The sequence below is a fragment of the Moschus berezovskii genome, chromosome 17 (assembly GCF_049115385.1).
Source record: "Moschus berezovskii isolate FMDL1 chromosome 17, NW_MosBer_1.0, whole genome shotgun sequence".
Classification (NCBI taxonomy): Eukaryota; Metazoa; Chordata; class Mammalia; order Artiodactyla; family Moschidae; genus Moschus; species Moschus berezovskii.
Window position 1 is genome coordinate 4,580,896 of NC_142476.1, and position 19,975 is coordinate 4,600,870.

The 19,975-nt window shown below is 56.2% G+C and overlaps 1 protein-coding gene across 11 annotated transcripts in view; it reads left to right on the forward strand.

Annotated features, from left to right (window-relative positions):
• Positions 1 to 19,742, forward strand: part of SOX13 (SRY-box transcription factor 13) — a 49,615-nt gene extending 29,873 nt beyond the window's left edge. For 3 of the 11 annotated variants that reach the window (XM_055420082.2, XM_055420081.2, XM_088845111.1), the window contains exons 2-14: positions 5,407 to 5,605; positions 6,743 to 6,884; positions 6,969 to 7,055; positions 8,170 to 8,342; positions 9,197 to 9,265; positions 9,721 to 9,835; positions 12,555 to 12,640; positions 12,797 to 12,959; positions 13,292 to 13,401; positions 13,527 to 13,623; positions 14,032 to 14,175; positions 14,990 to 15,206; positions 16,360 to 19,741. In XM_055420082.2, coding sequence (XP_055276057.2) covers positions 5,408 to 5,605; positions 6,743 to 6,884; positions 6,969 to 7,055; positions 8,170 to 8,342; positions 9,197 to 9,265; positions 9,721 to 9,835; positions 12,555 to 12,640; positions 12,797 to 12,959; positions 13,292 to 13,401; positions 13,527 to 13,623; positions 14,032 to 14,175; positions 14,990 to 15,206; positions 16,360 to 16,636 — 1,878 coding nt within the window. In that variant the 5' untranslated portion in view covers position 5,407 and the 3' untranslated portion in view covers positions 16,637 to 19,741. Of the gene's footprint in view, positions 1 to 204; positions 423 to 5,406; positions 5,606 to 6,742; positions 6,885 to 6,968; positions 7,056 to 8,169; positions 8,343 to 9,196; positions 9,266 to 9,720; positions 9,836 to 12,554; positions 12,641 to 12,796; positions 12,960 to 13,291; positions 13,402 to 13,526; positions 13,624 to 14,031; positions 14,176 to 14,989; positions 15,238 to 16,359 lie in introns of those variants that run through there. The other 8 variants (XM_088845106.1, XM_088845113.1, XM_088845112.1 and 5 more) reach the window with 7 other exon arrangements.
• Positions 19,743 to 19,975: the final 233 nt, after the last annotated feature.

A 19,975-nucleotide genomic window follows, 5' to 3' on the forward strand; every position in this document is an offset into this window, starting at 1 on the left:
GTATCTAGATTGGGGGGGGGAGGGTGTTGTTATGGAGGGAGGAAGGTCTGAGAGTAAAAAGTCCTTTGATTCCAATCCGGCTGGGCTGGTTGTTGTCTGATTGGGAGAGGAAGTGGCTGGTGATTTGTTTGGGGGTAGAAAGGGGCTTAGTTTGTGTGCCTGGGGTGGGAGGGGGTCAGAGGGGCTGGGAGAGGGTTTACTGTAGGCAGGAGAAAAAGGCGCTTAGCATCTGGAGTCCGCCTGGTTGCAGACTCCAGAAGCGGGCTCTGCGCCATCGTCCCTCTGTGGCGGGCAGGCGGCCTCTGCCTTGTCCTGGGCGCTGGATTTGGAGTCAGCTCAGAGACTCAAGACTCTGCGGCATCCAGGGTGGGGCTAGCCGGAGCCCTCTCCCCCTAGGGGCCTTCACTTCTCAAGATGCTTAGGTGAGGTTAAACCCAGGAGAAGGCAGTGGAGGGCATGTGGGATAGGTTGCCCGGAAGGGAATGGAAGGCAGAGCAGGAATGCTGCTCCGTGCCCCGGCTGGTTGAAGGTCCTCTGACTCTATTCCTAAATCAGTATGCCCAAACAAGCCAGGTGAACCTGACTTTTCTGGGCCTCAGTTTCTCCGTTTATAAAATATGAGTAAGACTGGGCGAGAGGGAGGACATTGGGAACATGGAAGCGCTTCTACCCGAGTGAGAGCCCCACCAGGGTGGCCTCTGACTAGGACCTGGGTGGGAACTGGGGGAGGCCAGTAATCCACGTCTCCTGAGCACCAGAAGAGTCTGACTTCTGGGCATCTGGGGAGAGGGGAGGCTGTGACTGCTGACCTTAAAACCTCCTGAAAAATGCTTTGTAGGGAAGGGGTAATAAGGGAATTTTTTTTTTTTAAGTCTCTGGAAAAGACTTAAGGGAAGACTCCACAGGGTCTTTAAATTCATAACGTTTGGGAAATGTGTCTTACTGTTCCAAGGTAGGAACAAAAGAAAATGGACTTGTCTTGCTACTCGGGGATTTGGGTCATTCATAGGAAGAGCTTAGACGCAAGAAAGATGCGGCCGAGGATGACTGGGTGTGGACGGTGGAGGTGTGGGAATTAGCTCCGGAGAGCAGCATCCCTCTGATGATGGCGATTATACTAGTGTCACTTAGGCATTCAGACCCGCCTTGTCCTATGCTGCTGAACTATGTTATACTCCTGAGTGTTGTACCGTTGTTTATTGAGCACCTGTATATACCAGGCACTGTGCTAGACTCTGTGGCTATAATGATGAGCAAAACTAAGCTTATTTTCACAGTGTGAAACTAACTTATTTTAGTTTAAGCTTATTTTCACAGTGTGGGGTTGACTGGGCCAGTCAGAAATGAAACATGTGAAAAGTACTTTGAAGTCGCAAGTTCAGGGTGCCAAGAGAATGCAAAACAGGCACATCTTATAGGGTCTGGACTGTTAATGGAAGGCTCATCTCTCTAATCTCTTTCATCTTTGGTCTTCCCTTGTGGCTCAGCTGGTAAAGAATCTGCCTGCAATGCGGGAGACCTAGGTTCGATCTCTGGGTTGGGAAGATCCCCTGAAGAAGGGAAACGCTACCTACTCCAGTATTCTGGCCTGGAGAATTCCATGGACTACAGTCCATGGGGTTTCAACATGGAACAGCGTTCCTGCTCTGCCTTCCCTTCCGGAGTTGCAAAGTCGAACATGACCGAACAACTTTCACTTCAATCTCTTCATATTGGGAGTTTTATTCCCATTTCACTGAGGAGGAAATTGAGATTTAGAGAGGTTATGTCAGTTGCCTATGGTTACACAGCAATCAATTAAGCAAAGTTAGGATTCAAATGGACTCAGGTCTTCTGACCCAGAGACTTCTCTCTCAACCACCTGGCTCTAGGAACATCCTGGGCTATATGGCAACCTAATGGATGCTCCGGAGAAGGCAATGGCAAGCCACTCCAGTACTCTTGCCTAGAAAATCCCATGGACGGAGGAGCCTGGTGGGCTGCAGTCCAGGGGGTCGCTACGAGTCAGACATGACTGAGCGACTTCACTTTCACTTTTCACTTTCACACATTGGAGAAGGAGGTGGCAACCCACCTGGAGAATCCCAGGGACAGGGGAGCCTGGTGGGCTGCCGTCTATGGGGTCACACAGAGTCGGAAATGACTATGGATGCTCACCCTGTGTTATTTAATTTCCATGGACACCCGTGAGAGATGGATTATTATACCCATTATATGGATTAGGAGGTGCACGCTCAGAGTTCATTAGTTTCCCAAGGTAACACAAGTCAGTCGGTGGTAGGGCAGAGATTTGAATCCAGATTGTTAAACCCCAAAGGTTGCACTTTGCATCAACCCTGGGCTGTTGCTTCTCCATAAACCAGTGAATCCAGGGAGGGGACCGATGGAGAGCCAGGGCCAGTGCCTGCAGTGGAGACAGATGCCTGTGGGAAGGATCTGGCGAGTAATGGTGGGTGGCGAACGGGGCCCTGGTAAACAGACTGACACCTCCAAGCTAGCTTGGCTGCACCAAGAGCCATTTGCTTTGTTACCAGGCGCTGTGTCAGAAGCTGGGATGAACTGTTGGGAGCGCCCCCAAAATAAAGATAATCCATCCCAGTACCCAGTTGGGTGTACTCTTGGGAGTTAAGAGTGGGTAGAAAAGGCCATGGAGGTCAGCGGGAAGAGCTGTCTTAGTGCAGAACGGTCCAACAGAAGCATAATGTGAGCCACACTTACACACGTTTTTTCCTAGCTACAATAAGAAGTGCAAAAAGAAACAGGTGAAACGAATTTTAACCATGTGTTTTATTTAACCCCAGAGTGTCCAAACTGTTATAATTTGAACGAGTAATCAATAACCAATGAGCTGTTTTACATTGTTTTCGTCCTAACCCTTCCAAAACTGGGGTGTAGTTTGTACTCTGCACGTTTCCACTGGGCCCAGCAGCGGGGTGGCCGCGGTACTGGTCCGCGCAGCCCTGAGGTTCCTTAGGACCGAGCATCACCTCCTCTGCCTCGGCCTTCAGCGGCGGGGGCGGGGGCAGGCTGGTCCACAGCGGGGCCGAGCTCTGGGGGGCGGCGGGCGCTGGGGGCCCCCGGGTGCCGCCGGGGCGCTGGGCCGCGTGGGGGAGCGCCCTGAGGGTGCCCGGAGAAGACCCCCGCAGGACCCCGGCCCGGGCGGGGCGCGGGGGCGCGGAGCCGGCCGGGGATCAGAAGCCCGCGGCCCCGCATTGTTCGCCCGTCACACTTCCTCTGGCTTTATTGCCTTTGTCCAACACCCTATTGTCTGACTTCCTTTTGTCCCCCTTTCAGCGCTGCTGTCTTTTATTTTCCAGCCAGCCTGGTTGTTTTCATTTCTTTTGTCTGAAGTTCCTGAGAGGAAGGTTTTATTTTCAGCGGTTTGATTAATTCACAGCTTGAGCCCCGGGTTGTTTGTTATGTAATTGCGGCCCTCGGCTTCGGGCTCGCGCCCCTCCCGCCGGGTGGGCCGCGCGCCTTCCTGGCTGCGGGCCCGGCCCGCGAGGGGCAGACCCAGGCGCACCCCAGAGCCGGCCGGCCGCGCGGGGGCCTCTTCTCCCTCCTCTCTCCTCACCCTGCGGTGCCCCTCCTGGACCCCACGCCGAGCCCCCAGGGCACCTTGCCCTTGAAAGTGGCAGGAGAGTCTGGTCTGCAGGATGGCCTCAGATCGAGCAGATGCGTCTTATGCGGCCGGACTGCTCTGTTATTTCAGGTGAATACTGCGCGTGTATGTAGCGCATCGCATCATTCCTCATAAGAAGCACTTTGTTATACAGAGGTGATGTAATTTACAAATATTATACTGCACCTGCAATTTAATTTGAGGGATGTTTTACTATATATAATTCTTGCCTTACATTCCCCTCCTAAAAATGTAATGCCCGTGTAAACAAATTTTTTTGAAAGTTTTATTTAACACGGCTTTTCAAACTACTGTGTATCAGAATCACCAGGAGGGCTTGTTAAAACAGATTCATGGCCTCACCCACAGAAATCCTGATTTGTGCCTGACCCATGACTTCACCTTTCAAACAAGCCCCCAGGCTGTGCCGGCTGCGTCCCTGAGCTGCATTCCAACCGGCTGTGCTTTAACAAAGGCACCAGGCGCTCTTCTGAACACCTTGTAAATATCAATTCATCACTTCACACTGTCCCTTTTACAGATGAGAAAACAGGTATGGAAAGGTTAAGTAACTTACCCGAGATTACTCAGCAGCTCCTGGAGTAGCTGAGGCAAGACCCATGCCTTCTTGGAACCTGCTGTGTGTCCCAGCTGGTCTTGTCTCTGTGACTTTGGAGGGGGAGCAGGTGAGCTCTGGGCATCTAATGCTCTGGCCTTGAGCCTGGCGTGACCACCGAAAACGACTCCCAGGATCTTGCTCAGCTACTTGGTGATCCCACACGGCATGGTGTCAGCAACAGAAGTAGGAGATTCAGTCTCTGCTTTCATTACACCAGGGATTACAGAGGCCCAGAGGGGGCCAGACTCTAATTGAGAGACTAACCAGATACAAGAAAATATTTCTCAGAAAGCTACTCATCTCTTAGGTTGCTTCAACTTACCTCACTTTCGGTAAATAGATAGATGGATGCAAGGAATAGTTGGAAATAGTTCACTTTTATTTTGCCTCTACTATAAGGAAAGCAAAGAACAAGTGCACAGCGTAGTCAATACTTGGTTTCGCTTTAGGGGAGAAGGAGGGAGTGTGAAAGTGAAAGTCGCTCGGTCTTGTCCAACTCTTTGCGACCCCATAGACGGTAGCTCTCCGGGCTCCTCTGTCCCTGGGATTCTCCAGGCAAGAATACTGGAGTGGGTTGCCATTCCCTTCTCCAGGGGAACTTCCCAATCCAGGGATCGAACCCGGGTCTCCCACATTGCAGGTGGATTCTTTACCATCTAAGCCACCAGGGAAGCCCCTGGTGAGTGGTGGATAGGGAAACAGTCTGGCCTCTTCATAAAGAATAACTGCTACTCAATCCCAGTTATTGCCACATACTAACTTCAAGAGAGTTCAAGCCCAGATTTTTATGTGCTATCTCTTGATTTTTAAATTTTGGTAACTAATTACAAATATGTACTTACACATACACAGACACACACTGTATGTATGATCTTGGTTTTACTGGGCTCGGAAACAGCCAGTTAAGTTTCTAACCTTTTTGGTGGAACCCATCAGCCTGCTAGTCCCAATGCTGCAATAGGCAGGGTACGACAGAAGGTGGCCCAGTCTCCTCTAGGCCCTTCTATTAAAAAAAAAAGGGGGGGGGGAACCAGAATCTTTTCCAGTCACAGTGAGTTCCAAGTGGAGCTTGTCTTTTGCATGAGTGTACCTGTTTGGGGCTGGAACAGAAGTCACTGCCCGGGGACTCAGGACCCCCTCCCTGACTCTGCCCCTCCTTCCTCAGGATGTCTATGAGGAGCCCCGGCTCTGCCCAGCTGGTCCTGGATGAAGCTGGCACCATGGTGAACTGTACTGTCAAGGCAGAGGGGAAGAAGGAGCCCTGTTACGAGGCCCCCCAAGGCTCGGCCACTGCAGCTGAACCGCAGCCTGGAGACCCAGCCCACCCCCCCCAGATTGGTGCTGACCAGCAGGCTCCAGCCCAGGTGCCCAGCACTCTCTTGGGTCCCTTGGATCAGTGTCCCCAGCCTGCCTCTGGCTTCTGTGCCTGTGCCCATCCCCCTGGTGGATGGAACGGGAACCCACCAGCCTAGCAGGGGAGAGGGGCAGGTAGACAGGTGGGTGGGTGGGTCAGGCTAACCTATCTGAGCAGGACATGGACTCACTCCTGCCCTCACTCACCTGATTTTAACTGTTCGCCTATGTGTGACCGGTCTTTACCCTTGAGGACTAGTTGAGAGATAAGATACACACGTTTACAGAACTAGCTTTGTCTAGTAGTAGAAATCTACTACTTTCGAGCCTACTGCTGACTGGAGAAAATCAGTCTTATTACCCAAACCAGAGTTTAAAGCACTATTAAAGACAATACGATTCCTCATCCTTAAAATGAAGGAGCTGAACTATATGAGTGGTGATGATTCTTTCAGCTCTTAAAAATTCCATGATTCCATTTAAGAAATGTAAAAAGAAATATGTAATCAAAAGCCAAATGAGTGAAAATGAGGAGAGTTTTAGGGCTCTGAAGAGGGATCCAGCCAGGAGGAGTAGGCGAACGGGGGCTGAAAGTAGGGGTAGTGAATCAAGGAGGACTTCCTGGAGGAGTAAGACTTTAAGCTGAGCCTTAAAGAATGGAGAAGACTCAGATGAGAAGAGGAGAAAGGGGACAGTGTCTGAAAGAGGGTGGGGGTGGAGACCCTGAGAGTAGCCAGCAAGGCTGGAGTGGTAGGTGCATGCAAGGGAGGAATAATTAATAGATGACTTTCGGCCTTTGGCTCTGCAGTGGCAAACCTCATTCACCTGCATTAACTCCTTTGATCCCAGCTACAATCCTATGGCAAAAGGAAGTGTAAGTATTTCCATTTTCAGAAGAGGGAGATCAGGTTCGTAGAAGTTCAGGAACTCATGGGATTAAGCACATTGTGAGTCAGTGAGCCCAGATCTCTTGTCTTAAAAGCTTTTGTTCTTTTCACGAAATCTATTAAGCCAAGTCAGAGCAAAGGTCAGGAGGTGGGGAGAGAGGGCCCTGCTGAAGGCTGGGAGCTGGGTAGATTCTGGGGTTCCCCAGGGCACACTTCCCTGGGGTGCTCAGCGCCACCCCCAACCTGTCCCTCTTGTCTTAGGGTGACAGGGACATTCAGTGTGTCTTGCAGGACAGCAGCTCCCTGGAGAACAGTGAGTCCCCAGAACCCAGGAGACCGGGAGGTTCTGAGGCTGCTTCTGGAAGCCAGGAGAAGCTGGACTTCACCAGAAATTTAAAAGGAGGTGAGGCGTCTGCCCTTGTCCGCGTTGGGGGCCTGGGTGGGCCGTGTTCGGGCGGCTGCTTCTCAGCCTTCTGGTATCTTCCAGTTGTGCCGGCCATCGAGAAGCTGCTGTCCAGTGACTGGAAGGAGAAGCTCCTGGGAAGGAGCTCTGTGGAAACTAAAGATGTCAAAGGTGAAGGCCCATGTGGGTGGGCGAGGGGGAGATATTTGAACCCCCTTCCCTTCTCCAGGCCTGGCCATGAGGTCTAGGCATGCAGGGCAATTTCTGGGGTTCTTGCCTCCCTCTCACATGACCTGTGCCCCTCTGGCTGCTGCCTGGCCCTAGGGGTCAGCACCATTCTTCACCCAAGCACTCGACCTATTTCTGTGCAGCAGAGGCCTGGTGGGAATCAAGTCCCCTGGGACCCTTGTGACCTTGGGCATATCATTGCCACTTCCCATATCTCACTATAAAATGAAAGTTCCCTTTCCCTGCTGGAAATTAATTCTAGGCCATCAGGATCTCACTCAGTACATTAAAGTGTGTTTGCTTAGGTTCACTCCCAGTGTGGTTGTTTAATTTTCCGAGAGGAAACTTTAAAATAATGCAGATCCCCAGATTCGAGACCCACAGAGGATAGGGGCCTAGGCATCTGTATATTTCAAAGGCTCCCTGAGTAATTCTGATGCAAATGGTCTGCATCCTGGCACTTAGGAGTAACTGCTGCATCTGATATGAGCTGCATTGGAGACAAGTTAGATGTCACCAGCTGAGGATCCAGGACTGAGCTTCACATTCAGTTCCTGTCACCCTCACAGCAGCCCTGTGAGGTGACGGTCACGGTGCTCATTTATAGATTCAAGAAACCAGAAAGTGCAGAGAAGTCGGTCGCCTGCCCAACAGCTCCCGGGGAGAATGGGTTAATAGGGGAATTTGAACCCAGATCTGCCTTGCTCCAAAGCCTGCATGTGTCCCTCGGGACTCTCCTGCAAGACAGTTATCCACCTGGCCCAGTGGCGCTGGGCTCTTGAAGACACCCCAGGGGTGGGCTAGACCTGAGACTTCCCACCATCAGCATTTCCAGGGCCTGGAAGAGCAGCTAATGGTGGGGAACTTCCAGGGCGACTAGTGGTCAGCTGACTAGACGAGGAGCCTGCCCCAGGGCGAGGATCGTGTTCCAGCTTCTCTGTGGTCCAGTCCCTGGCAGGGGCCTGGGGGATAGCAATTGCTCAGTGTCCTGCGGGCGAACTGGTGGACAGATGAACAGACAAAAATTGTCAACAGTGGCTGTTTCCCTGTGGAGCAGGGACCAAGGAGAGCCTGGCGGAGAAGGAGCTTCAGCTTCTGGTCATGATCCACCAGCTGTCCACCCTGCGGGACCAGCTCCTGACAGCACACTCGGAGCAGAAGAACATGGCCGCGATGCTCCTGGAGAAGCAGCAGCAGCAGATGGAGCTGGCTCGGCAGCAGCAGGAGCAGGTGGGCCCTGCTCCCCGGGGCGGGCACCCTCAGAGCACAGTGGGGAGCATGGAACGGGCACCCTCAGGGCACAGCGGGGAGCGTGGTGGGTCCTGCTCCCTGGGGCGGGCACCTTCAGGGCACAGCAGGGAGCATGGGACGGGCACCGTGGGCACAGCGGGGAGCGTGGGGCGGGACCCTCAGAGCATAGTAGAGAGCATGGGATGGGCACCCTCAGGGCACAGTGGGGAACGTGGTGGGTCCTGCTCCCTGGGGCAGGCACCTTCAGGGCACAGCGGGGAGCATGGGGGGGCCCTGCTCCCTGGGTTGGGCACCCTCAGGGCAAAACGGGGAGCATGGGACAGGCACCCTCAGGGCACAGTGGGGAGTGTGGTGGGTCCTGCTCCCTGGGGCAGGCACCCTCAGGGCACAGCAGGGAGCATGGGGGGCCCTACTTCCCGGGGCGGGCACCTTCAGGGCACAGCTGGGAGCATGGGGCAGGCCTGGCTGGCGCAGGCCAAGGCTGCGGGCGGGTGGGGAGGGGGCCACAGGAAGGGGCTGGGATTCCTGCCTCTGGGGTGCATCAGTCCTTGCAAGAGGAGCAGGGTGGAAGGTGCTGGGGGGCTCTGAGCGAAAGCAACAATCTGCTTCCTGCCCACCCTCTGTCTGGTCTCTTAAGAGCAGGGCGAGCTCTCTGTAAAGGGAAAGTAAATCCTGAGAGCTGGCCAGCTGGCTTCTTATCCTGTCCAGCTGTCCTGCCTGTCCGTCCACTGGTGTGGAAGGCAGGCTATGGATGGGGCTGCAAAGGCTTATGGGAAGTGGGATCCTGGGGCCTAATGTCCACACTCCCGTTTCCTACTCTTTCCTTCTGCCAGATTGCTAAGCAGCAGCAACAGCTGATTCAGCAGCAGCATAAAATCAACCTCCTTCAGCAGCAGATCCAGGTAAAGCGGGGAGGGCTGGAGGTGGAGGGGCTGACACCAGTGTGCACAGGTGCTATGAACAGGGAAATACAGAGACTGTGGATTGAGCAGAACCTTTCAAGCATGGCCCACTCCAGCATGGCCGACTCCAGCATGGCCCACTCCAGCATGGCCCCACTCCAGCATGGCCCCACTCCAGCATGACCCTAAGCAGGGGGCTCATGTTTGCTCAAGACCCTTGCCTTGTTTTTGTCCCCCATTTCAAGGGCAGGGTCCAGAACATCTTCCTCCCAGCGGGGATCTGAGGGAGCAGACAGGGGCCCACAGAGTGGGCGTGGGGTCAGATGGATCCTTTTGAAAACTGCCCTCGGCCCATGTCTCTCGTCCCTGGGTCCACCCTCTGTGTCCAGGGCTGACCCCAGCTGGGTAACTGGTTGGGACCCCCAGGGACTTACCCAGTGTTTCTTTGCCCTCAGCAGGTCAACATGCCTTACGTCATGATTCCAGCCTTCCCCCCAAGCCACCAACCTCTGCCTGTTACCCCCGACTCCCAGCTGGCTCTGCCCATTCAGCCCATCCCCTGCAAGCCAGGTAAGTGCGGGCAGGGAGGGCCGACCCGAAGTCAGTGAAGGAACCCAGGAACCGCTGTCGTCCATCGATTTGCAGTGTCACCTTTCTGGGTCTCAGTTTGGGATCTGTCTAGTCGAAAAATAATCCCTTCTTTCTGAATTTCACTGGGAGAATGAAAAGAAATAGCACATAACCATAAAGTGCTTTCCAGACTAAGGATGTTGCCAATCTAGGTCTAGTCTCCCAGTTCTGGGACATTTCCTGTACCAGAGCATTAATACTTGAACATTAACTGATTTATACATCTCCCAAATTCACACTCCTGCTCTGCTCTGCCCCTTCACGGGACTCAGTGACCGCAGAACAGAGCACCAACCATGCCTCCGGCGCTGACGAGTTGCTGGGCAGCCATGAGGTGATAAAATGTGGACTCTGAGCTCAAGGAATTTATGGCCCCAGGAGGGAGACAGCAGAGTACCAACAGCCAGGGAATCTGGGAGAGCTTCTTGCAGTGCTCACTTGGGTCCTGGGGGCGCAGACTTGTGAGGATGAAGCTGGAAACTGTGGGTGGAGGGCCAGGGCCTGGATCCTGGGGCCAGAAGCCCACTGGGGTGTCGGAGTGGGCCGGCAGCGAGTGGGACATGCCTGGGGAGGGCGGCAGGGCTGGGCGTGGACTCTGGAATTTATCTGTAGGATGTGGGATGCGCCCAGACGTTTCGGTTGAGGCCACGTGGGGAACAGGTTGGGTACCAGGTGGAGTTGAGACCAGATCGGGGGCTGTTGGGGGGATTCTCAAGATGGGGGTGACAGCCCGAATGAAGGCAGTGTGGGATGGAGGCAGCAAGGGAGCTGTGAGCACGGAGTCCCTATGAGCGGTCCTGGGGGGCAGCTGGCCCAGGAGGGGAGCAGGTTTTAAGTCAGCTCCCTCTGGGTGATGTTCCCGTTCCACGTGAGAGACGGCAGAAGTCCAGTGTGGGTCTAGCAGCAAGGCCTTTGGGCTGCAGGTACAGTTCCTGGGTCAGCCCCCCTGACTCAGGGTAGAGGCAGGGAAAACAAAGGCCTGGAGAGTCAGGCCCTGCTTTTGAGGGCAGCTTCCTGGGGTGAAGGCGTGGGAACTAGGGGTGGAGCAGGGTTAAGGGGAGGGCAGGTTGCACAAAACCACAGCACCTCCAGGTGTTCACAGGGCCGAGCTGCAGGGCTCAGGAGGGCAGGGGCCTGTGCGGGGATGGGGCCACAGCCTCGCAGAAAAGGGGGACAGCAAATAAGTTTTGGGAGACCTGCACTGGCCAGACTGCTGCTGCTGCTGCGTCACTTCATTCGTGTCCGACTCTGTGTGACCCCATAGATAGAAGCCCACCAGGGTCCCCCGTCCCTGGGATTCTCCAGGCAAGAACACTGGAGTGGGTTGCCATTTCCTTCTCCAATGTGTGAAAGTGAAAAGTGAAAGTGAAGTCGCTCAGTCGTGTCCAAGCCTTAGCGACCCCACGGACTGCAGCCTACCAGGCTCCTCCATCCATGGGATTTTCTAGCCAAGAGTACTGGAGTGGCTTGCCATTGCCTTCTCCGCTGGCCAGGCTACCACCTGCTTTATCTGCTCCCAGATCCTAGTGGGCAGGGAGCCCTGTGGCCGCCAGCTGCGCCGCCAGCTTGCGAGTGTTAGGTGGCGCCCACGGCCCATAGAACAGGGTCCAAACTCCCAAGCTCGGCCTTCACAGGCCGCAAACCCCGCTGGTCCATGGCATGCCGCCCTCACTTCCCACCTTCTGCTTTGGCACCCGCCCGCCTCCACTGCACTTGCCCACCCACTGATACCTCCCCTCCCCTGGGAGTCCTGCTCTGGTCCCCTGAGCTGAACAGAGTTGTCTGGCGCGCCACGCACACAGCCGGTATCACCACCGATCACGTCAGCAGTGGCTTATCTACATGGCTCATCCCTTCATCTCAGCTGTCAAGTCAGTGAGGCTGGGCCTCCTTGAGGGAGAATGGGCTCAGCGGGGTAGAAGAGAGCTAGTGCCTGAAGAAGGGTAAGGTCTGGGTTCAGCTTTCTGTGCTCCCACTCATTAGCTGTGTGGGCACCCGTGTCATCTCTCCTGGCCTCAGTTTCATTATCTGTAAAATGGGATACTGTAAACCGAGTGCCTATTAATATGCCACACACTAGGGATTATCTTGCTAACGCACATGAGACAGACTACAAACCAGGAAGCTGCTTTTGTACGCTGCATGGGCATGCATGCATGCTAAGCCAGTTCAGTCGTGCCCAGCTCTTGCGACCCTATGGACCGTAGCCTGCCAGGCTCCTCTCTCTGTGGAATTCCAGGCAAGAACACTGGAGGGGGTTGCCATGCCCTCCTCCAGGGGATCTTCCCAATCCAGGGATCGAACCTGCGTCTCTTAAGTCTCCTGCACTGGCAGGCAGGCTCTTTACCACTAGCGCCACCTGGGAGACCCACCCTGCCTGTAGTAGGTACAAAATCCATAGAAGGAGTAGAGCTCATCGTGCCATTGGGTGGGAACTCTATAGTCAGTGGGTTGGGAAGGGCAGGAACAGGGTGAAGAAATGGGGTGGGGGTGGGCACAGGAGGCCTCAGCAGCACTCTGGGGCCGGGAGGCAGTGGTTGGAAGCCAGCTGGGCCTGCCCCGAGCCTCCGCCCGCTTTGAGCTGCTGGGACTTCGTCAAGCAGGGTGTCTGCTGTTCTGTGCTCACACAGGACTTTTCTCCCTGCCACCTTTTCCATAGTGGAGTATCCGCTGCAGCTACTGCACAGCCCCCCCAACCCAGTGGTGAAGAGGCCTGGGGCCCTGTCAGCCCACCACCCCCTGCAGGTACCGCCCCCCAGCGGCCCGGCTCCCTTGGGGATGGGGGGTCCTTTGTGCTCCCCTACTTCTGCCCTCGTTTCCCGCCTCCTTGTCTCCTCTGCCCCGCTCTGGCCCACGTGCCCTGGCCCCTCTGGTGTTACTGACCCTCGGCGCCTCCCTCAGGAACCCTCCCAACCGCTGAACCTCACAGCCAAGCCCAAGGCTTCGGAGCTGCCTAATTCCTCCAGCTCCCCCAACCTGAAGCTGAGCAACTGCGGACCACGTCCCCCAAGCCACGGGGCCCCCACGCTGGACCTGCAGGCCAACCCCCCTAGCCTGCCTTTGGGTAAGCCCCCCACGCCTTTCCCTGCTAAGAGAGGGCGGGATCTGAAAGATCTGTGACAGTTTCTATGACCAGGGGTTAGACTCGCTCCTTTCAGCCCCCTTGAGTTCCAGCATCCCAGAGACCCTTCCTGCTCTCCCCCCGGATCTGACTGGGCAGCAACCTCCACCCCCCATCAGGGATCTAGGCCTCTCTCCCGTCCGTCTGTGGGCACCAGGACTCCACATCAACGGTGCCCCTTGGGGGTGTGCAGGGCAGCAGACGGGAGGAGGGTGCGTCACCCCAGGGGTCACAAGACATGAGCCCGCTCAGCTGTCCGTCCGTCCCTCTCCCAGGCTTCCTTGGTGAAGGGGATGCTGTCACCAGAGCCATCCAGGATGCCCGGCAGCTGCTGCACGGCCACAGCGGGGCCTCAGACACTTCCCCCAGTGCCCCTTTCCGAAAGGTATGGGCCCCTCCCCTGCACCCGGGGAGCCAGGGGCACACAGAGGCCGAGGCTGCCAAACGGAAAGCAGGGCAGGGGGTGGGGTGCACACAGGGGGCTGATGTACGAGTTCCCTGTCTCCCCAGGACCTCATTAGCGTGGACACATCACCAGCCAAGGAACGGCTGGAGGACAGCTGTGTGCACCCACTGGAAGAAGCCATGCTGGGCTGTGACATGGACGGTGAGGATCTGTGGCCGCTCCTGCTCCCCGCCAGGGCCAGGGCAGACCTGGGGTATCTGTCTGCAGCCCCTTCTCCTCTAGGCGGTCTGTAGAGTCCCCTTACGGGCCCCTCCCTTTTCTGTCTCTGGTCCCTGGGCCCCTGCCGGTCTTCCCTGGCTGCTGCAAGAGGCTCCAGTGACCCCTGGTGGTGACGGAAGGGAAGTCCTTCTGCCAGTCCTGGAGGACTCTGCTTACCCTACACTGGCTGCCCTGGAGGACTCTCCTTAACCCACACTAACTGGCCTGGGGACTCCTTACCCGACACTGGCTGCCCTGGAGGACTGTCCTTACCCCACACTAGCTGCCCTGGGGGACTCTCCTTACCCCAGTCTGGCTGCCCTCCAAGCTGATACCTACCCTGCTCCCCAGGCTCCCGCCACTTCCCTGAGTCCCGGAACAGCAGTCACATCAAGCGGCCCATGAACGCCTTCATGGTGTGGGCCAAGGATGAGAGAAGGAAGATCCTCCAAGCTTTCCCAGACATGCACAACTCCAGCATCAGCAAGATCCTCGGTGAGGGCCAGCAGGGTCGTGGGGGTGGGGGTGGAGGGGCAGGTTATGGGGCCTCTCGGAGCCGTAGTCCAGCAGGATCTGGCTGCAGGAGTCAGCTGGGTCTAACTGGGGCTTACTAGGTGAGGGCCCAGGCCATGGTGAACTCCACTGGAGTCTGCCAGTGTTTGGGAGTCAGGCAGGAAGCGGGGCCGGTGGTCCTAGAGTCTTGTACCACGGTGGGGCTCTTCTGCACCCATGAACTTGTGGGGAGAGAGAGTGTGTGTGCACATTCTCTAGCTCTCCCTCTCCTATCTCTTCCTAACCTGTCCTCCTCTTTGCCCAGACCCTCGGAACTGGCTCTGGCAGGAAGCAAGAGAAACATATTCTTGGACTGTCAGTAGAAAGGGTTTTGAAAGTATATATCCAATTTGGGGGCCAAGGAGAAATGGAGGGCAGGGCAGGTGGGGTTAGATAAAGCAGTTGTTTTCAAGCCTTAGCTCCTCCAGTTCAGGCCTCTGGTAATTGTTGAAGCCTGGGGGGCTACTCTTTTATTTATGTAAATCACGCAGACCAGAGGCTTCCCAGAGTTGCTGGGTGGTTTGGTATGTGGGTGGGTGCTGTGTCTTATGTTAGCAACGGGGTATCCTTCCACCTGCCAACCTCATTCATTTGCTCAGTACCCATGGAGCGCCCACACTGGGCCAGGCCCTTGCTGTGTATATATGATTGCACATGTAGCTGGGACCCGAAACCTCCGCGGGGCTCCAGCGCCCGCAGGGGGAGGGCCGTGTCAGCAGAGCCCAGCGCTGACCGCCTGCCCCGGGGGCTGGGCCAGGCTCCCGCTGGAAGTCCATGAGCAACCAGGAGAAGCAGCCTTACTACGAGGAGCAGGCCAGGCTGAGCAGGCAGCACCTGGAGAAGTACCCCGACTACAAGTACAAGCCGCGGCCCAAGCGCACCTGCATCGTGGAGGGCAAGAGGCTGCGGGTGGGCGAGTACAAGGCTCTGATGAGGACCCGGCGCCAGGATGCCCGCCAGAGCTACGCGACCCCGTGAGCGGGCCTGCCCAGCGGCTGAGGCTGCGTGCGTGCGTGTGTGTGTGCGTGCGTGCGTGATGGGGGTTAGTGTGGCTTCCAGGGGAGCTGTGTGTGTGTGTTTGAGTTACGGGTTAGTGTGGGCTTCCAGGGGAGCTGTGTGTGTGTGTTTGAGTTACGGGTTAGTGTGGGCTTCCAGGGGAGCTGTGTGTGTGTGTGTGAGTTACGGGTTAGTGTGGGCTTCCAGGGGAGCTGTGTGTGTGTGTGTTTTGGCTGTTGTGTGTATGTGTATGACAGGTTAGTGTGGGATTCCAGGAGAGCTGTGTGTGTGTGTGTCTATGTGTGTGAGCAACAGGGGTTAGTGTGGGCTTCCAGGGGAGGTGTGTGTGTGTGAGTTACGGGTTAGTGTGGGCTTCCAGGGGAGGTGTGTGTGTGTGTGAGTTACAGGTTAGTGTGGGCTTCCAGGGGAGCTGTGTGTGTGTGAGTTACGGGTTAGTGTGGGCTTCCAGGGGAGGTGTGTGTGTGTGTGAGTTACAGGTTAGTGTGGGCTTCCAGGGGAGCTCTGTGTGTGTGTGTGAGTGACGGGTTAGTGTGGGCTTCCAGGGGAGCTGTGTGTGTGTCTTTTGGCTGTGTGTGTGTGTGTGTGTGTAGGTTTGTGTGGGTGTTGTGTGTGTGTGTGGCTGCAGGGATGACTGTGACGACGGTGAGTCCCTGGTGGCTCAGGATATAGATTTGTGACTGACTGGGGACTAGCAGGTGTCTAGAGAAATGTGCCTGTGGATCCCATTTTTGACAAACTTGAAAAATTCAGGGGTACTAAAGATCATGACTAAAGGTACATGATCGTGACTTGACCAAAGCAGGCCTCCCAGTGGATTCCTTTAAATAGGAAACTCGCTGGGGCATACGAAATATACAACTTCCCCTAACTGAATTTACACACGACCCTCGAGGAATATCTGAACATGTGGCCCTGGGGCTGCATGGGGTGGGCGGGGCAGGTCTGTAGCGGACAGTAAATTTGCCATCAGAAAAGCGCCAGGGAGCAGGTGTGTGTGTCTTGGAGCCAGAAAGGTGGGGGTGGGAGGACGTGCCCTGAGGAGGCCCAGAGGAGAGTGGGGCTGGGGTCCAAGTCGGGAACACCTATAACGTGCCTGTCCTCCGCCCGCAGCCAGCAGACCGGCCCGGTGCAGATGAGCCCCTCAGAAGTCCTGTTCCCGCGGGTGGCAGGCGTGCCCCTGGCACAGCCCCTGGTGGAGCACTGTGTGCCCCGCGGCCTGGACCCAAACATGCCTGTCATCATCAACACCTGCAGCCTCAGGGAGGAGGGCGAGGGCGCAGAGGACAGGCACTCGGTGGCTGACGGCGAGGTGTACCGGTACAGCGAGGACGAGGACTCAGAGGCCGAGGAGAAGAGCGACGGGGAGCTGGTGGTGCTCACGGACTGATCCTGGCGGCCCGGGCCTGGCCCTCCTCCCCGCGGAGACCTGGGCACAGCCACCCCACCCACTGGTACTTGGACTCGGGCCTGCCGGAAGATGGGCGCAGCTGTGCGTGTGTAGATGCACTCGCGATGGGAGATGAGCCCTCCGCACACCCCGTGGGCACACCGAGGCGCTGGTGGCCTCGGCGGCTCCTGCTCAGTGGTGATGGGCTGGGCTCGCCAAGCTCCACTGGGGCGCTTGGGGCTGGTGGCCGGGGGCACTGTGACCCTCCCCTCCTGCAGGTCTGCCCGTCCTGGGTATGGCAGCTACAGACCTGTTCCTCTAGGGCCACAGTTTTTCATTTCCATTCTTGTTCTGGCTGGACCAGCCACCGTGGGACCAATCTGCACCCCACCATCACCACCACAGTAGCCCAGGTGGCCCCTGTAACCACCAGGATCACTTTGTGCACAAAGGTCTGGCTGTCCTTGCCATCCTTACCTTGCCAAGCCTTTCATGTCTCTGGCTGCTGTGTGTGCGTGTGTGTGTGCATGCGTGCACACCTATGTGTGCATGTGTGCACATGCATGTGTGTTTTCGTCTGTTCTTGCATCGCATAAGGTATTTATTGAGTGCCAGGGGCCATCGCTGGGCTCCCGCGGGTGTGTCTCCTGGTGTCATTCTTGCTTCTCTGGGGGGCTCTCTGCTTCTCTTTGTCCCCGAATTGCTACCTCTCCACGTCAGTCTGGGCGTCTCAGGTTCTGTGAGTCCTTAGTGCATTTCTGTCCCTGCCTCTTTGCAGGGCCTGTTTGTGTCTCTCCCTTCCCCAGTGCCTGCCCGTGCCCGCTGGGTCTCTGCAGGCCCGTCTGCCCCAGGTCCTTGGGTGTCCCGGCCACTTCTGCCCACTCTGTCACTGCCTCCCTGACTCCCCTGTAAGCTCCCCTGGAGCAACTTCCAGCTTCTGTTGCCAGGGATGTGCTGGCCTCCAGAGGGCCCTGACCTGAGTGCCAGGAGCTGGGCGGAGCACTGGCGATGCCCCTTCTGTAAGCAGCAGGAGCCTGGGAGGGCTCTCGAGGCCGCAGGACTCCATGTTCTGGGGGACTTCATCCTCCCCCCCTGCCCCCCCACCGCCTGCCGCTCCCCTCCCCTCCCCCACGCCATACTGGGAGCTTGCCCGGGTCTTGGTCCCTTTCACAGAGGCTTTCCCCAAGAAAATCAAATCCTGCTGGCACCTGACTCCAAAGATCCGGAACAGCCCTGGGCAGGGTGGGAAGGGAACCCACATCCCACAGAGACAGATGTGGAGTTTGTGTCTGTTCCCCATTTCCCCTTCTCCTGCCCCACGCCCAGCTTTTCTCCAGCTGTTTCTTTTTTTTATGACTGTAAACATAGATAGTGCTTTATTTTGTTAATAATAAGATAATGATTAGTAACTTAACCAGCACATTTCTCCTGTTTACACTTGGGGGGATTTTTTTGTGTTTTGTTGATATAATAAAGACAGACAGTTTCAGAATCTGGCCCTTGCCAGGAGGGGATGGGGAGGCAGGCTGGCCTAAGGTGCCTCAGTGTGCCCCAGCCTGGTACAGCCCCTGGTGGCAGCCCCATGGAGCCAAGGAGGAGACATCCCAGGCCAAGGAGGCCAGGCTAGACGCCTCCCCCAGAGCCCACATGTGACGGCCACCCCTGCTTCGAGGAGGGGGGCCCAGCTGCACCACCGTGCCCCGTCAGGTCCGAAGAAGAGAACGCAGTGTTAGGAGCGCCACAGTAAGAGTCGGGAACTCGGGAAGTTCTCCCCAGAACTGGCCGTGGTCCTGTGCGTGTGCTGGGGGGGCGTCACCACCCCTGTGTGCCTCATTACCCTCATCTGAGAAACAAGGATGCTATGCCTTAGCCAGGGCTCTTATCCTCTCTTGGAGAAGGAGCCCTTTGAATATCCAACGGAAGTATGGACTCTTATTCCACAAAAGGGCTCACGTATACACTGTGAGCCCCCCAGGATACTGATTAATGAAGCAGGGTCTCTATTTATGTACTTCAGGGCTCTGTGACCTTACACTTTGAAATGAGGATTTCAAATATCTATGTATCACAGTAAAGGAAGTAACAGTCCCTAAAAAAGCTGGATGACTGAAACGCTCAAAGTGCAAGAAGAGCTGATAAAAAGACCAACTCTTGTAGCTGAAATATTCATCCCATTAATATGCAATCGGGGCAGCAAAGCTGAACAGTGCTGTGTCAGTGAGACTCGGACTAGATTAACAGAAGTGTGCGCTGACCAGGGAGGAGAGGAGCCAGTGTGCACCACACATTCCTGATCTCAGGTGCATCATGCCAGCCCGAGGTCCTTCCGCAGAAAAGGCCATCCTCACACTGGAGGGGCCCAGAGGCAGGCATCCTGTTCAGAGGGTTGGAGGGAGCCCGGTGGATGGACGTGACTTTCAGGAAATGGTTGGGAGGGCCAGGGATGTTTAGTCCAGAAAAGAGGCGGTTAGGGTAGGGCAGAAAGAACAAGATTGCTCTCTTTTAAGGCTGTCAGCTGGGCAACACAGATATCTGATGTAGCTCACAAGGTAATAGCCTGGCCTTTTGATGAAAGTCTCAAGGGTCAACGTTTTTGGCTTAAAATAAAAAACTTGTTGACAGAGATGGCCAAAAGTAGTAGTGAGCTTCCCCAAACAGGAAGTATCTGAGGAGAGTTCTTCAATGCTGGAAAACTGATGTCTAAGTTAGAGATGGCTAGTGGCGAGAGAAGGTAGGTATGGTTGATTCCAGGGCCACAAACCCAAGAATTAGGGCCCCAGTCTTTTGATTAGGGAGCGCCCTGGCTGCCAGCCTTCGCTGGTTCTGCCCAGCCCAGCCTCCCAGAGCTTGGAGCCTCCTCTCCTGCCCTCCTGCCCCAGGTCACCAGCAGGGCAGTGGCAGGCAGACCTTGGAGAAGGAAAACTCGGCTGACTGTGGCACCCGCCCCCTAGTGGCCACACGGGAGAGTCGCCCGTTTCCAGCTCACTGTCCGTCCCACCACTGCCCCCCACTGTTCCAAACCAAACTGGGCAGTCTGGTCAGCACACGCCCAGCAAGGCTCACCCTCCCCCGCAGCCAATCCTGAGCTCCCCTCACTTCCCTACTCCCAGGCGCCCTGTGGTCTCCAGAGCTGGGGCCGGGACTACCCAGCTCCCACTCCGGCAACCTTTGTCCTGTCCTCCCAACTGTGGAGACAGAGTCACATGCCCTCATCCCGGGCAGGAAAACTGCCCGGGAACCTGTGGTTGGGGCCCTGGAGCCCCACCTCCTGGCCCCAGGAGAGGCAGCACAGGGTCAGATGGTGGGAAGTGCCTGGACACTACTAGGAAGCTGGGGCAT